The sequence below is a fragment of the Vidua macroura genome, chromosome 27 (assembly GCF_024509145.1).
Source record: "Vidua macroura isolate BioBank_ID:100142 chromosome 27, ASM2450914v1, whole genome shotgun sequence".
Lineage (NCBI taxonomy): Eukaryota > Metazoa > Chordata > Aves > Passeriformes > Viduidae > Vidua > Vidua macroura.
This window is the reverse complement of record NC_071597.1, coordinates 215,445-231,500: the sequence shown is the minus strand read 5'-3', so window position 1 is coordinate 231,500 and position 16,056 is coordinate 215,445. Positions and strand designations below refer to the sequence as shown.

The 16,056-nt window shown below is 52.3% G+C and overlaps 1 protein-coding gene across 1 annotated transcript; it reads right to left on the bottom strand.

Moving 5' to 3' along the window:
- Positions 1 to 651: 651 nt before the first annotated feature.
- On the bottom strand, positions 652 to 15,869 carry CAVIN1 (caveolae associated protein 1). Its single transcript, XM_053999950.1, has 2 exons — positions 15,161 to 15,869; positions 652 to 3,040 (listed from the first exon to the last, which is right to left on the bottom strand). Exons 1-2 carry the CDS (start codon positions 15,578 to 15,580, stop codon positions 2,375 to 2,377), a joined length of 1,086 nt encoding a protein of 361 aa, XP_053855925.1. The 5' UTR covers positions 15,581 to 15,869; the 3' UTR covers positions 652 to 2,374.
- Positions 15,870 to 16,056: the final 187 nt, after the last annotated feature.

Below are 16,056 nucleotides of genomic sequence, written 5' to 3'. Positions count from 1 at the left end.
GACAGCCAATCAGCGCGGTCGTCGCGTGGTGCGTCACGGCGCGCAGCGAGGGGGCTGCCCCTCCGGCTATTCCCGGATGGCACCGCCTCCCGCCGCGGGGCTTCGCTAGGCAAAGGCGGTGCAGGGAGCCGGGGGGGAGCGCCTGCCGGGAACAGCCGTGCGGGAAACCCAGCTGAGTTCCGGGCAGCGCCGTGACGTCACGCGGTCGCCGCCACCGCAGCCTCTTAAAGGGGCCGCGCCGGGCGGGCCCGTGCGCCGTGCTGGGAATAGCGCCCCCGCGTGGGGAAAGGGGGATCGGCCCCGTGAGGCAAACGGGGATGGATCCCTGTGGGGATCGATCCTGTAGGACTGTGGGGATCAGCCTCTAGGGCTGTAGGGATCGGTCCCTGTGGGACTGTGGAGATCACCCCTGTGGGGCTGTGGGGATGGATCCCTGTGGGACTGTAGGGTCACCCCCGTGGGGCTGTGGGGATGGATCCCTGTGGGGCTGTGAGGATCTGCCCCTAGGGCTGTGGGGCTCGATCCCCTTGAAGCTCTGGCGATGGATCCCTGTGGGGCTCTGAGTGCCAGCCCCACGCAGCGTTGTGGGGATCAATGCCTGTGTGGCAGCTCCTCCCCAGCGCCCGGTGCCACGGACAGGCCGCACACTGGTGATTTACAAAAGAGACTTTATTGCTGCGCTGCTGCCTGGGCACAGCCAGGGACAGGCGAGGATCACCCGGGCTTCTGCCGCCGTGGCCCTGCTGTCCCGGCCCCGCAACTCAGAGAAAACCCGCGTGAAAACTGGCTGTGGGCCCCCAGGAGGCTCCGTGAGGGCAGGTGACCTGCGGGCTGGGGCCCACACGGGGCTGGGAACCACCAGCAGCCAAGAGCCGGTGCCCAGCGCCTCCCCACACAGGCAGCCTCGGGGCCACCGGTGTCTCAGGGCTGCCTGCAGCCGGCACACGGAACCGACCGGTCACACCTTCTGTGGGGAGGGAAGCTGTGGCAGGACCCTGAGGCCGGGACAGCACTGGACAATTTGAAGGAAAATAATTCTTAAAGGTAAAGCAAGTTTATATATTGGGTTATGTGAACAGCAGCAGCCTTGTGCTGGCGGAGCAGGATGGGGAATGCGGGGCTAGGGCTTGCAGTGGGGGCTGAGTATGTAAGAGCCAAGCTGGGCTGAGCCAGGCAGAGCTCCCAAGCCACCGTGTGCTGCCTTCGTGCTGCCTCACTCAGGGCATGGAGTGAAGCTGCAGAAAGCAGGACACAGGGAGGAAAGCACAGGACGTGGGCATGGGCATAAGCCTGAGCGGTGCCAGGACCCCTGCAGAAAGCAGATGCTCGGAAATGATCAAGGTCCCGTGCTAGACAGGTGTCAAGGCCTCTTTCTGATGGTCTAGAGCCTCACATGGCAGCAGTGCATCCCACATCCCTCTGGAAACAAGTCCCTAGCTGGGGCAGCTGCTGCAGCATCGCTGCCTGGGTGTCCCCCTCTCCCAGGGCAGCAAGCGTGGACCCCACTGCCTGCTGCCACCACCTCTGTGGGTGTGGAGGGAGCAGATCCAGCACTCCAGCCCCTGGGACTCGCCATGGACCCTGGATCTCTGGCAGATCCGTGGCCCATGTGGGAAGCCTGCAGCTTGCGCTGTTCCTGCCATGGCCTCGGGGCACAGCGGGGAGGAGCAGTGGGCCCCAGCTGTGTGACACCCCACAGGCACCCACGGCAGGCCCAGCTGCAGGGTGGCTTCGTGCAAAGGTCACCCAGTCCTTCGGAGGGCAGAGAGGAGCAGCTCCACCTGCCCCACGCCAGCTCAGCTTTGCCATGTGCTGCCCAACAACAGCATTTGCTCAGCTCTTCCCTCCCGTGCACCGGCTGCATCCCAGTTCCTCTGGTCCCCCGAAGGAGCAGCCGGTTTGGGTGCTGGGAGTCTTCTTGCCTGCAGGGCGGCTGCACAGCCTGGCACAGGGGCCAGGTGGTGTGGGCTGGTGGACTATTTGCAGGAAGGTTTCTTGACACCGAGATTTTCTTATAGAGGTCTCTTGAACTTTCAGCTGTACAGCTTCTTGGGATCAGCACTCTCCAGCTGGGTCACGGCCCTGCCACTCAAAGCACATCTTTGGGTGTGGGGCAAGAAGGCTGCAGCAGGAATGATCTCTGAGGGTGATTTAGTAGTGTAAGAAAAACAGTTCCGTGTTCTTAATGTTTATGTGCTAAAACTAAAATATAAAATACACCTTGTACAAGCAGGCAGGGGATCGGCATTGGCTCTGCAGGGTAAGAAGGATGCATTGTGTACACTTCCCTGGGGCTCCAGGGCAGGGAGAGCTTGAAATGTGAGTGATATTGTGTTCAGCTGTCATCCACAACCCTTGTGCTCTGCAGCCCGTCCTACTCGCTGTCACTCTTGTCCACCAGTACCGCATCAGTCTCCTCCGTGATCTCCAGCAGGGTGTGCATGTCGGGGCTTTCCCCACGCATCAGATCTGAATTTTCTCCTTCCTCTCCACCAACCTCCACCAGCTCTGTTGCTTTCACCTCCACCTCACCCTCTCTTATTTTCTTGACATGAAAAGTGAAGGGTGGCACTTTGTAGATGGCTGTCTTGGACCTGGCGTAGATGGTGTGGTCAGGGGTGAAAGACTTCCTCAGTTTGTCCCGAGAGCTCTTCATCTTCTCCCTCCTTTCGTTAGTCACAATTTTAGTGCCCAGTTTGTTCATCCTCTTCTCCAGGTTGTGGCGGGTCTTCTCCAAGTTGTGACGGGTCTTCTCCAGGTTTTCCTTGGTCTTTAGCTTAGTTTTTTCCATCTTCTCCTTTGAGAATGCCTTCTTAAAGTCATCCACCCTTTTCATGCCGCTCCTTTTGATGCGTTCTGCCCGTGACTCTTCGATAATCTCTTCAATCTCCACCTCCTCATCTGAGGAGAGCTGGATGTGGTCCTCCTCTGCGTGGTCCTCACCCACAGGGACCTCCTCACCCTCACCTTCCTTCTCCAGCTTTTCACCTTCCTTTAGGGACTTGCTGATGCTCAGTTTAGATGGGAGCTTCACTTCATCCTGCAAGACACAGAGCGGAGCCAGTGAGACACACAGACACCGGCAACCCTGGAGCCAGCCCATCCTCCGTCCCACAGCGCCACAGAGACATCGGCCTCCACCCAGCTAAACACACCCAGGTTCCTCAGGCCTGGGCTCATCCTCCCTTACTGCAGCTGATAAGTTATTGTGAAGAGGATCTGCTTAGGACTCTCCCGTACCAGGACTCAGGCACCAGCTCTGCTCACCCTAGGCCGGCTCCAAACTCATCTGTGATGCCAGAAGTACGGGAAAGGCAGCCCAGCACTGAAACTGGAGCCTTTTCCCTTCCTCCTCTGCCCGTGTCACAGTCCTGTGCCCTCCAGTTTCATCTTTATCCCAGACCTGGCCATCACAGCCCCTCACTCCAGGGACACGTGGACCACCAGGACAGTGGTTTTCAGTGGTCTCCAGCCTGGCCAGGTCCAGCTGCGGCCCCGAGCACAGCACAAGGCTGCAGAGGCATAGCCAGAGCTGAGAGTCTGGCCACCGCACCAGCGTGCACACTCTGTCCTGGCTGCCCCCAGGCTGCACTCAGACTTTCCCAAGGCCTCAGGATCCAGATGTGGGGCTGGGACATCTCTTGGGATGCAGCAGGCTGCCCTGTTTTTCCTATTTCTCCACTAGGGAATAAATTAGAGAATTTGCCCGGGTCCATATCTGGAGATGGTGGAGACAGTGGTCCCAACTCACACAGCCTGGTCTGCACGGAGACACAGCTCTGCTTGGGACAGGGCGGGATTCATTCAGCTTCTCCATGAGCCTGAGGCAGCCAAGTTCCTGATCCCAGTGGCAGAGGACAAGCATGTTCCTGGGAGAGGGGCACAGGTCTGGAGTGGGATTGATTTTCATCTGAGCAGCACATAGCATGCGTCCCTGCTGCAGTGATTCACCTCTCTGTTCCCAGGACAGGCTGGAAATAGCCCATCACTGTACCGAGTGTCACAACTGCAGGGCTGCAGCTCAAGCTCAGAAATTTATTGCCCAAGCAGTTTTAATCTACAGAGCTGGGTGGGAGAGGTGGGAGCTGCCAGGACCAGCCTGTCAGAAATCCAGCAGCAGCCAAAGGGCAATGTGTGGAACGGGCACACAGCATGCGGAGCTGCTGGGCTGAGGTTTGGAGAAGAGCCTGGGCAGCAGGACAGCCAGGTGCCATTCTGAGTCCTGGGGCAGGCAGCAGCAGAACAGAGCAAGGATGGGATTCCTAATCTGCACTGGCAGGAACCAGGCCCAGGGAAATCAAGGGGCAGTCCCTAGTGTACCCCAAGTGCTTGAAGTGCATGGCAAACCCTGGAACACCAGCAGTGATTTGCCTGCCCCGGCTTGGGGAGGTGCCCTGGGACCCAGGAGGGTGACTTTGCTGTGACACCTCCCATGCTCTGCGTGTCATAGCAGCTGCCACTGCTCCACTGCAGCTGTGCACGAAGGAGCTGCACAGGTGCCAAGAGCCAGGACACGGGGGATGGTCATTCCCTCAGGCATGAGGAGGGGTGTTCCTGGTGCTGTTGTGGGACAGAACATCCTGGTCCCTGCTCAGCGCCGGAAGGGACAGCGTGTGTGCACGCCCTCACCCTGAGCACTGTCCCACCGCACGCCACTGCCCTGCCTGACCAAGGTCACTGCCACTCTGTGGCTCTGGCCTGAGCTCCTGGACAGAGGCTGGAGGAGATGCCCTCCCTGCAGACACGGGTGTTGTCCCCAGCCCTCTGCACTGTCCTCAGCCCTGTCTTCCCTTGCACCCCTGGAGAAGCGACACAATTCACCGAATACGCAGCTTCACCTGCGTGAAATCCAGAGGCTCTCAGCTGCTTTCTCATTTTTTCCCAAGCACAGGTGCTGTTCCTTGGGCCAGCTGAAGTTCTGGAAACACAAGGGCATCTGGAGAAACTTTTGTGAGCAGTGAAAAGCCAGTTCCATGGAGCACTGGGCTCAGTGAGGATGGCACAGGCTGCAGTGTCTGTGGTGAAAGCACAGAGCCTGCTGGAGCAGAGCTTTCATTCTGGGTTTTTTTCAGAGCAGAGAACTGTTCTGGGTGAAGTTCTTCACCCTCCAGATCACAGGTCAGATCTCATATACTTTGTGGAGATTAAGGTGAAGTGGCCAACATGTGTTTTCTTCATTTGATGAGCCACTTCAGCAAGAAAACAATACACATGTTCTCTAGAGGGCCAGGTCAGTCCAGGGCAAACCCACACCATGGGGAAGGCAGGGATCCTGTTCTCCACAACAACACCTGCTGGAGCAATCCCAGAAAATTCCAGGGACCCCGCCCAGCCAGCAGAACATCAGGAACTCCAGCCACTTCCTTCCCTCTGAGGCAACACAATGAGCCAGAACAAAGGCATCCCCCTCTCGCCTGGCAGGGTTTTCCCTGGAAATGGGCCATATCCTGCAAACCCTGATCCTATCATCCCTTGTGAGCTCCAGAATATGTGTTTGCAGAAAGAAACACCACCTCAAAAACTCCAGTCTGTCACATAAATAACAACCTTTCCTCATACTACACCAGTATATCCAGCTCTTGACTGAATTTTCTGATGGGATGGGATGGGCTGCACCAGCAACGCTCCCATCCAACCTCAGCAGCATCCTGCAGCTCTTCCCTCACAGCCACAAAGACATGGCCAGCAGCAGCTTTGGATACATGGGACAGTGGGAGCAACCCCTCTTGGGGTGCCTGCAGCTCTCCCTAATCCTGCACTTCACAGGGAGAGCAGCAGCTGCCCAGCTCCATGATCCCACGGGCTGCACTCAGGCACTTCTCCCACTCTGCTGGCCCTGCTCCATCCCCACAGCCCAAGCCCAGCCTCGCAGCACTCACAGCTCTGCTGTTGCCTCTGTCAGGAGGCACCTCATGGATCAGACCCATGGATCAGAGAGAGCACAGCCCTTCTCATACGTGAGGATCCCAGCCTCCCCCCTTGGGACTCTTTCCAAGAGCTTTTCTCCAGCTGTGTTTGGGAAACCCTTCATGTCCTGCTCCCGACCTCTCTCTCTCCAAGGCATGGTATAAGTCCTGCGTTTCCCACCCTCAGCCCACCTCTTCCTCACTGATTGCTGATCTGATCAGTAGATAACCAGCCGGGGGACCACTGGAGGATTTTCAGCAGTGTGCTAAGGGACAGTCCCTGGAGTCCAAGCTCACCTGCATTCAGGGATTATTCCTGTGGGTTCAGGCACAGCACAGCTGGTGCAAGAACATCCACAGCTCTGGCACATCTTAATGGGGACCAGCACGTTCTACTGAGCATCCCTTGCATGTACCTCCCCCCTGTACCCAGGCACTGCCCAAAAGCCACCAAGAGTCTCCTCCTCCCTGCCCAGGAGGTTTCTCCAGTGGGGAAGGAGAAGGGGAACTGCCTGGTGTGGGCAGGACATGCCTGCAGACACAGGCGTGGAGGATAATGGGACATGACTGGAACAATCAAGAACCATCCCAGGCTGGCTGCTGCACAAGTCCCTACTCGGTCCGAGCAAGGCACTATGCTCTCTGCACTTCATTTCACTCATGACTCATCTAGTTAAGCCGCATTTTTAACACCAGGCATTCTATTTTTACTTGGAAAACACTGATCCTGAAGTGGGTGAGTCCAAAATCCTGGGTCTTGGCATCCCTGCCTGTTGGGGTGTTCAAAACCTGACTCCCAATCAGCAGAAGCAAACCAGTTCTGTTCTCTCTGCTTGGATCCAACTGGCACAAGGACAGCGGGTAAACAACATTTTTCAGAAGATTTTGGTACCAGCAGCAGCAAACTCTGGCCCTGCTCTGTGTACAGTGCAGAGCTGCACCCAGCAGCAGGACAGGGACAGGGAGCCTGCATTATCCCTGCCACACAGACCTCCTGGGATGAGCTGTGCTTTGGGAAGCTCCCTGGCACTGGGCCAGTCCATCTGTAGACTTTGTGGGCACCCAGAGGGGTCCCAGTGCCCACAGCCAGCCCCAAGGGCAGCTGGCTGCCAGCTGCTCTGTGTCCTCCTATTCAAACAATTCCCTGCTATTGGATCCTCAGCAGTCTCTCCTCGGCTCCCCTGAGTGGGCTTTTATCTGACATTGTTTTCGAGTTCCCTGGCAGTGAGTCACCCGCAGCCCACGGCCATGGACACCCGCCTGGTTGCTACAACACATGTAAACACTTCCCCTGGCGTATAAAAGGCCAAGGAGACACAGAGCTGAGCTGCATTCCCACTCAGTGTGTAAGAAACAGAGTCCCAGCACTCCCAGCCACTCTGGTCTCCAGTTGGAAGGTTTAATGGAAGATTCTCACATGCACATGCAAATCACATCTGCAATTCATTTCACTCCGTTATTTTTACACAACTGCAACAGCACAAACAGAGAGTTTGGTTGATGTTTGCAGCCATAACATGCAGAAAATGACCAGCTCACATTCCTGGGCTCCACTATGACCAAATCGGGCTGATCCCAACGCTGGGTGAGCTGGAGCCTGTAGCCCCTCCTGCACCCCAGCCTCCCTCTGTCCACTCCTGGCAGCACAGCCTGGCCCTGGCCTCGGAGAGACCTGGGGAGGATTAGGAGGAGCTTGGGCAGCAAACAGCCCTCCAGGTCAGGTCAAATTGTGCCAGAGGAGAACACGTTCTGCTCTCGCGTTTCCATGATAACTGCTCTGCTGTGCCAGGCCTCAGAGGACACTGTTTTGTGCTGACCTTCCCAAGTGTCATGGGAAGGAGGATTCAGCTATTCCTGAGTAACAACAGCATGCCTGAGAAGCACCCTGAACATAGCAGGGCTCAGGAGTGTCTTGCACAGAGGGGACTGTGCTTTTTTCTCCAGAGCTTTGGTAGAACAGACCTTTTCTGTGGAGACTGAAATTTCTAGATTGCTAGATTTTTTTCTTTTATTGCTAGATCACAAAAGAAAAAAAAAAAAAAAAAAAAAAAAAAAAAAAAAAAAAAAAAAGGCTTTTCTTACATCTGACATTCTCCTTGAAAAGGAGAAATTTTCCCTGTCAGCTTTGCCCAGAGATCACAATTCCTGGACTTGGTTCACCCTCACCTGGCTCTTGGAATAGTCCTGTCCACCCAAGTGGCCATTCCCACTGGACAGTGCTGCACACGCTGCTGGGTGACCCCCAAAGGGCAGCTGGAGCTTGGGGTGTTTTGTCCAGTAGCTGCACAATGACAGGAAGGCAACAGGCCACTGTGGCCTTGTGGCCAAAATGTTTTATGAACAGCAGTTAAAGTCAGGGTGTAGAGGACCTGAGCAAGCAACGCCAGGGGCTGTGGCAGAAATGGGAGATGCTGCAGGGGCTGCCTGAGGCACTGGAAGTTTATGTCACAGTTTGTGGTCTCTGCCTGTTTTACCTGTTTAAAACAACAACTTCAAACCATATCACAATCACAAAGTAATGCTCACAAGAAGCCTGAGGAGGTGGGTGTTCCAGGGCTGTGTTTTACAGGAAGAAATGGCAGCTCAAAGAACAGGTGGGATTTGCCCAGTCACAGCAGATGGCAGCAGAGCCAACTGCCCCTGGCCACTTGCCCTTCATGCAAGCCACCCAGCAGCTTCTCCCTCCCAGATCTCCTGAGAGAAAATCCCAGCTCCTCACACCCACGCTCATGCAGCAAGCACATTAGTCAGCAGCAGGATCAGCCTTGGAGGTCTGAGAGCCCGAGGCAGCCCCGAGCAGGCGAGAAGCAAAGGCTCGGAATCAGCAGCTCCCAGAGCTTCGAAGAGGTTCAGAGTGATCTTCAGGGGGTGCCGCTGACGAGGCCCTAAACTGCTGCCTCCTCGCGTGTCTTCTGCTGCCCTGGGCCTGTCTCCACGGGGTGGGCTCAGAGGGCAGTCCCTGGCGAAGACTCAAGGCATACCCGTGGCATCTTCTCGGGCTAAGATGAGGAAAACTGCGTTTCAATGGCCGGGGAAAGGAAGCACAATGGAAACACTTACCTGTTCCTTCCAGGAATCTGATTAAGAACAACAGTGATCCGGGTTAGCACGAGAACAGGTAGAGAGAAAAGGCACAGGGGTACGTTTTAGTAAAGGGAGAAGCCAGGAAGCAGAATTCGACAGAAAAGAGAGTCAGCAAAGATCTGTGAGATGGAATAGTGTCCGTCTCTGATTCAGAAGGCCCAGGAGACACAGGATCCCTTCTGTGGGTTCAGGCACATTCCCACTGACACTGCCACAGGGCCAGACTCTGCTCACAATCACAGGGATTCAGTGTCACCTGTTGGGGACATGTCTCCCTTTGCTGTGGTGTAGCTGAACTCAGAGTTTGCTTGTAAGTGTAAGATCATGAAAAAAAAAGGTGGTGATTTCAAACCCCTGTGTTTATTGATTCAAGGGCAGAGACTGCAGAGATTGAAACAGGCGGGTGCAACTCCAGAACTCTATCTGCTGGTTTTGTCACGTACTGACCTTACCCTAAACCAGTGCCAGATAATTCCCAGCAGCTCCCAGATCTCTGCACCCAGTGACACAGCAAAGTCAGGCATGGCCTTGACTCTGGGTTCCAAGGGTTGGACAAAGTTTGTGTCCAATAGTGCCAAGAGGTTCATGAAAAGAGAAGCCTCAAGCCTTAGAGACGAGACTTTTGGAAGTCACCAAGGAATACTGCTGAGATAAAAAGATCTAAAATATGAGGGGAGAAAGCAAATCGTGTTGGGATTAGGTAAATGTTAGAGGGCTAAATAGTTCATTTTCTAGTAGCATCTCCCTGAGTAGCAGAGTCCTCCCAGCCTCTATAATTCTGGGTGTTGTGCAATCCGCCTGGCACTTTCTATCAGGCACATCCAGTTACCCTGTGTCCTGGAAGCTGTGTCTGAAAAGCTGGATCTGCTTCATGAGCTGTGAGAAACAGCCACCTGGGACAGGCACCAGAGCTGGTGCAAAGGAAGGGAGGGAGGGTGGGGAGAGGAGGAGGCTGTGCTTGGAAAAATGCTTTGCCTTTAGTGAGTCAGAAGAGACTCACTCAGAAGAGCTGTAGGAAACAGAGAAGTAAAGAGATTGAGAGTGAAAAGGAGCTTTTTCCCCCTCTGACAGCATTAAAATTTTTTGATGCCATTATCAGTCTGTTTGTACCACTGGCTTTGCTCTCAGATCTACTCCTCCCAGATAAATCTGTCTCAGCTGATTGATGACTCCGGAGCTGCTCTTGAACAGCAAAGCAGCAAAGACGGGGTTTGTATTACAGATCGTTTGCAGACACTGACATTTGCATCCTCACATAAAGCTGAAGACTAAACATCCTGAGACTTTTTATTCTAAATATTTGATTTTCCTTTACTGATACTGCACATTTTGTTTCTGCTCTTTGTCTATCTCACAGCTGGACATTGGACCCACAATTCTTCAGCTGCCCTGTAAGTTGTAGGAGATCTTGCAGAATCAAGAGGACAAATCACAAATGGGAAAAAAAGAGGGCTAAGCCTGTTGCTGAATAGTTTATAAGTCATTGCTTTGTCTTCTGGGTTGTGCACATGAGAGACCTGAAGGAGGAATATGTGACAGGAGGGATATTACCTTGGGTTTGTTTTCATGAGCCACTACTCATCCAATCTAACCCTATCCCAATGGCTGGGCAGCCTCTGGTCCTTTGCTCTGAGACAATTTATGGCTGCACAGCTCAGCCTGGAAGTATAATGGTGAAAGGATTTTAGCAAAGCAAACACTTATGGCACCAACTGCTTATAAATAATAGCTGAGCAATGAAATATTTATGCAGTTGATACTAGACTGCAACAGAGAAATCCATGCTCCAGAGTTGTCTACTGGTAGACTGTTAATCTGCACTAAAAGAAATCCTCAGAGTCAAAGCTATTAACAGCCTGACTCTTTTTAAGGCTCAGTCTCCTCTGAATTATTATCCTGAAATTCTTATAGTTCCATAATATGCAGAGAATATGCAAGATTTTTGTACATCGGGATATTCATGTGGTCCCCCTGCAATGGAGGCAGCACTGACAGGAGCTGCTTTAGACTGGATTTGCAGTGAAAGTGAAACCCACTTTTTATTTTAAAGTATTATCAGAAAATAAATACAGTGGCTGCTGCAATGCAAATCCCTGCTGTGACCCACTGGGAAGAGGGATGGATGTTCCAGCACAGAGAGCTCTCAGCCACGTGGAGCCAGCTGGTCTTGCAGGAAAAGCACCCCGTGGGTACCTGGTGCCTGTGACTATCCCAGTGCTGTCACCAAAATTGCTTTGGAAATTCCTATTTACTTTTTAATGCTGGTAGCTGGGCAAGCTGCACTGAACTGCAGGCACGTCACCCATCCAGGCTGTCCCTCAGGGCTATGGATCTTGCTGGCTCTTGTCAATGTTCCACTGTCATTAAACTCATCATGAATGAGTTTCTGAATGATTAATTTGAAACAAAACCATAGCTCAGGGCAGCTGCCATTCTGTTTGGGCAGTGGAGAAAGGCTGTAGCCCACGGGCAGTGGGTTTGTATGCCCTGGGGTCCCTGCCCTGTACTTCTCCTCAGCTCCCTGAGCTCATGTCTTTTTCCACACTCTTTTGAGGAGCAGAGATCCAAAACTGAGACAGTTCAGGTCTGGCCTCTGAATCTGTCACACTAATGGGTGGGTTTGAAATCTACCCCTCCTTCTCTCGATGTACAATCTCCCATCCGTATAAGGCCCATGCGAGCACAAAGTCAGGCAGGGCTATTTATATTTCCTTGCCCAGCCCTACCCACCCAACACTGCATGGCTGGGATCCAGGTCCCACCCTGCTCTCCCAACAGCACAGCCCTTCCCATGGAAACTCACATCTCACACAGCTCAGAGCGGCCACCAAAGCCCCCTGAAGAGCAGATGAGCCCCACGAGAGCCTCCCAACAGGACAGCGTGGGGAGCACTCACCCACACCCCTCAGACAAAGGCTGCTCTTCCCAACAAAAACACTGCACATCCCGAGCCAGAGCTCCCAGAGCTCAGCGCCCACATGAGCCTCAAAATAAAAGAGCGTCACACTTTGGAAATTCAATACTCCGTGTGCATGCCGAGTGCTGCAGGGGTTTGTCCGGTTGTAACAAAATCAGCCTTTGGCATTTGCAGGAATAAGTTTAATTTTCAAAAACAGCTTGAAGGAAAATGCCAAGCTTACATAAACTGCCACGTGCCACTCTCCAGCTGAACACGGCACAAAGTCTGGTTTCAGAGCAGTAGCTGCTTGCACAGGACATCCATTATTTAACCATGAACTGCAGTAACCAGCCCCATGTTCAGGATCCTAAACCCAGGAGATCTGGGATGAAGTCACTTTAGTTTGTTTTTATTAGCAACCGCTCTCACGGAATTTTTTGGTGTCCTGATTTCTCTGAAAGACAGGAGCCTGGGACAGAGACACAAAGGAAGCTCTGAGCTTTGTTCCCAGGGGCTGCTGAGCAGTGCAGGCTGACATCAGACTTTTTAGGAAGGTAAGTTCTGCACTGAACGTCTTCGTACACAGTGGCCTGTCAAAGCTGTCACCTCTGCTTTGGCTCGGCAAGTTTTCAAAAGAGAAAGATGGGGCAATTTGGAGGGGTACGGTTGTTTTCAAGTTTTATTCTAAAGAATTGATCTAATTCCCTACATTAAGTCTATAAAAAAACTCAACTTGGAGAAATCAGACCAGCTCCTGGCAAAATCAGCTCAAAGAGGGTAAGCAAGTGAGAAAACACAAGCACAGACGGGACTGAGAGTGATGACTGTAAATGTCCTGCTCAATACCTCCCCTCAGCCAGGACATGGGAGTTATATCCAGCCCTGCACTTTCTCCCCCAGATTTTGAAACCACCCCAGCAGATATGCTCAGGATCATGCCACAGGTCAGGCTTTCCCTGATAAAAATTTGCTTTTCATCTCCTCCTAATCTACAGTGAGCAAAACACAATTCTCACAGGCAGTCTGACTTCCCTCCAAGGTGCAAAAGGTTTTATTTGCACTCCCGAAATAATCCCTCCACAATGGCTGAAGCCCCTGGACTCAGTGCTGAGAGAATAGTCAAACATCAAGAATCAGGAAAGAGCTCATTTATCTTTACCTCTTTTATTTCTTCCAACTGCAGAACTGTGCAATGTGGAACCTTATTAGAGCAGGACTCTTGCTCTGCTCAGATCTTTCACCCAAAAACAGCCACGCTGGGATTATGGAATATTTTACATCTCTAAGGATGAGTTTCTCTCTTGTTTTCCAAAACAAAAGTCTAATAAATCTTTGGACCTTTTGCCACAGCAACTGAAAACACACAGGAGTCATCCCCAGCTTGAGAAAGTAGCTTTCCCTGAGTCAGAGAGGAGCAATAATGTGCTCAGCACCGCAGAAATAATTTCATGACCAGTAACAAACCCAACAGACACTTTGGTAGGTGGGGGTCTGAGAAGTGAGACACTGAATTAGATGAGAGTTATTTTGCAATTATTTGGTTGTAACTGTAGACACGGTTAGGAAAGCACAGTGAATTGCTCAGTTGACCCCCAGGGTGGACCCCAGCGCTGCATGCTTTCCCGCTGGGGCCGGGTCTGCTCCACTCCCATGGAAGTGCCAGCACGTCCATGAGGGCACAAACGGCTCCATTTCACATGGTGCAAACCTCGAGAATTCCTTACCTGTGCTCTGTGACATTCAAATCACACTAAATTCCATGCTGGGAAATTATCCCAAATCCCACATAATTTCTTCCCCTAATGCCTCCATGAGTCCTCAAGTCCCTGGCCAAACGATTCTTTCTGAGGCTGCTCTGTCCTCACCACAGCAGCAAGGGCAGGCCCCAAGCCTTTAGAAGCAGGATTGCTTTTTCACATTCGAAAAGAAACTGCTCAATATCAATAAGCCACAGCAAACCAAAACAAACTGCTCATGAAACACTAACCTGCAGATGTTTGGGATGCTTCCCAAGGACCTTGAACCTTGCCAACTTCCTACCTATTTCTGTAACTGACATGGAATGTTATGATTAAACAATTCCCTCCACTCCTCTCATTTTGCAATAGTTGTTGCTTCTATTTTATTTTTCCATGGATAGATTGATGCAAAAAGCTTGTAATAAATCCATACACATATATCTGGCTATAACTGGTTGTGTTTCCTGTATGATCTGAACAGGCTCAAGTATTTCAGCCTTTCAGCCGTGAAAACAACAAATGGTCAAGCTCTGAACCAAGAAATCCCACAGGCCCTGTACGTGTCCGACCCCTGAGCCTGTCATGAGCCACTCGCCCTCAAACCTCACAGAAAGGACCATTCTCCCTTTTATTCTGCTCTTCTTCCCTCTCTTCCCATGATCAGCACTCGAAGCTTCTCCATTTGTTCCTAGCGCTGGCTATTATTAACCCAGAGGCTTTCAACTGTAGCATTAACTGTTTCACTCACTTTTCTCCCCTGGCCCAAGAGAAGAGTTTGCTCTGATGTGGAAAACTAACTCCAGGAAGGAAACCTGACAGAATCACGTTCCTCTCTCTCTCCTTGTTTAATGTTAAGTGAAAATTCCAACATTTCGTGCAGGGGGTGAACATCAAGCAAACCAAAGCTGTTATTGAGACCAAACAGCAAGGCTTGCAGGATGCAGAAGAAAGAAGATGGGAATTGTACAAGCCCTCAGCAAAGGCTGCCCTGAGCACTGCCAAGCTCAGGGGGCTGGGCTGGATTTTCTCTGACAGCTCTATCTGCCCTGGCTGGACAGATTAACCCTGAGGCTGGGGTTACTATCACTTGTTACCAGATGCATGTCACAAATTTAAAATATCATCGGTCTTCACATAGCCATACACATGGTGTCTCTTGGTAGGAGAGACATTGGCAGATGGATTTACAACAACCCCTTCCAGATCCCAGAGCACTATTGCTCTTTGTCGAGCTAAGCAGTTAAATCGGGTTATTTTGATACTTCTGGCCCATTGCAGTGAGTTCTTAGGGCCTCATTCCCTATCTGCATTAAAATTCCTGTTAAATGGGACAACTGTGTCAAACTTTGTCTTAGGACACACAGAAAATGTTAAATCACAAATGAGGTGACCAGGGACCCACCTCAGTCTGGACTGCCAGACAATCTGGAGAGTTTGGGAGAGGGCTGGGCTGAACATGCATCGTGACAGGACCCTCAGCAAAGAAAACACCCACTAACAGGATGTAAAGACATAATGAAACAGTTCCTTACCTGATAGATCATGACTTTGAAGTTCCTGCGTTTCAGGAGCTCTGCTTCGTTGGCCTCCAGCTTCTTGATCTGCCCGGCTTGCTTCTCCAGGTTCTGCCGCACCGTTTTCACGTTGACGCTCACCTTGCGCACCTTCTCCAGCATTTTGTTGACCGTGTTGCTGGTGGTGGTGTGTGCCTTGGTCAGCTTGGTCAGCTCTCCCTGGATGCTGGTCACTGCGCTATCCATCTCTTGCTGTCTCTCCTCCAGCTGTGTTTGGGTCAGCTGGATCTGATCCACTGCTCCAATGATCTTGTCCAGAAGGGTCAGCACCATCACACCGTTGATCTGGTCCGGTTTGATGGGCTCCTCGGGCGCTTGCTCCTCCGAGGTCTCAGAAACAGTGGGTGGCTCGATGATTTGCAAGGTGGTGTCCTCCATGGTCGCTCAGGCTCACCCAGAGAAGCTGTCACTGCAGGGAGAGAGCAGGGAAAACTGAGCCCGAGCCTCAGCTAAACTCCGCACTGGGAGACACGCCAGGAATGGGGAGCGCAGTGAGTGAGTGTCTGTGCTGAAATTCAAATGGCACAGCTCTGCACAGTGGAACTGCCCTGCAAAATTTTCCAGGCTTGCAGGTCATTGGCTGACTCCACCTCAGCCATAGAAAAGGAGCCGCTGCCAAATGCCTGCTGACCCACCCTTTTGAAATGATTAAAATAGTTGGAGGGGAGACGATGGCTCTGCATGCAAACACAAGCACAGCTCAGCCAGGAATGCAAAGCCCTGGAACTGTAGCCTCCCCTTCTTTACTCTCAGTCTAAAGGCACTGAAGTAACAGGAAGAAAAAACAAAATCCTTTAGTAAATGGCTCAGGAAGCTGCTGGGAAGAGAGTGGGAAGCAAGCAGCCCTATCTGGG

Coding starts and splice junctions, on each gene's coding strand:
- CAVIN1 (XM_053999950.1), bottom strand. CDS start 15,580: ATGGAGGACACCACCTTGCAAATCATCGAGCCACCCACTGTTTCTGAG. Junction 3,041..15,160: donor TCAAAGTCATGATCTATCAG/GTAAGGAACTGT, acceptor TGTGTCTTGCAG/GATGAAGTGAAGCTCCCATC.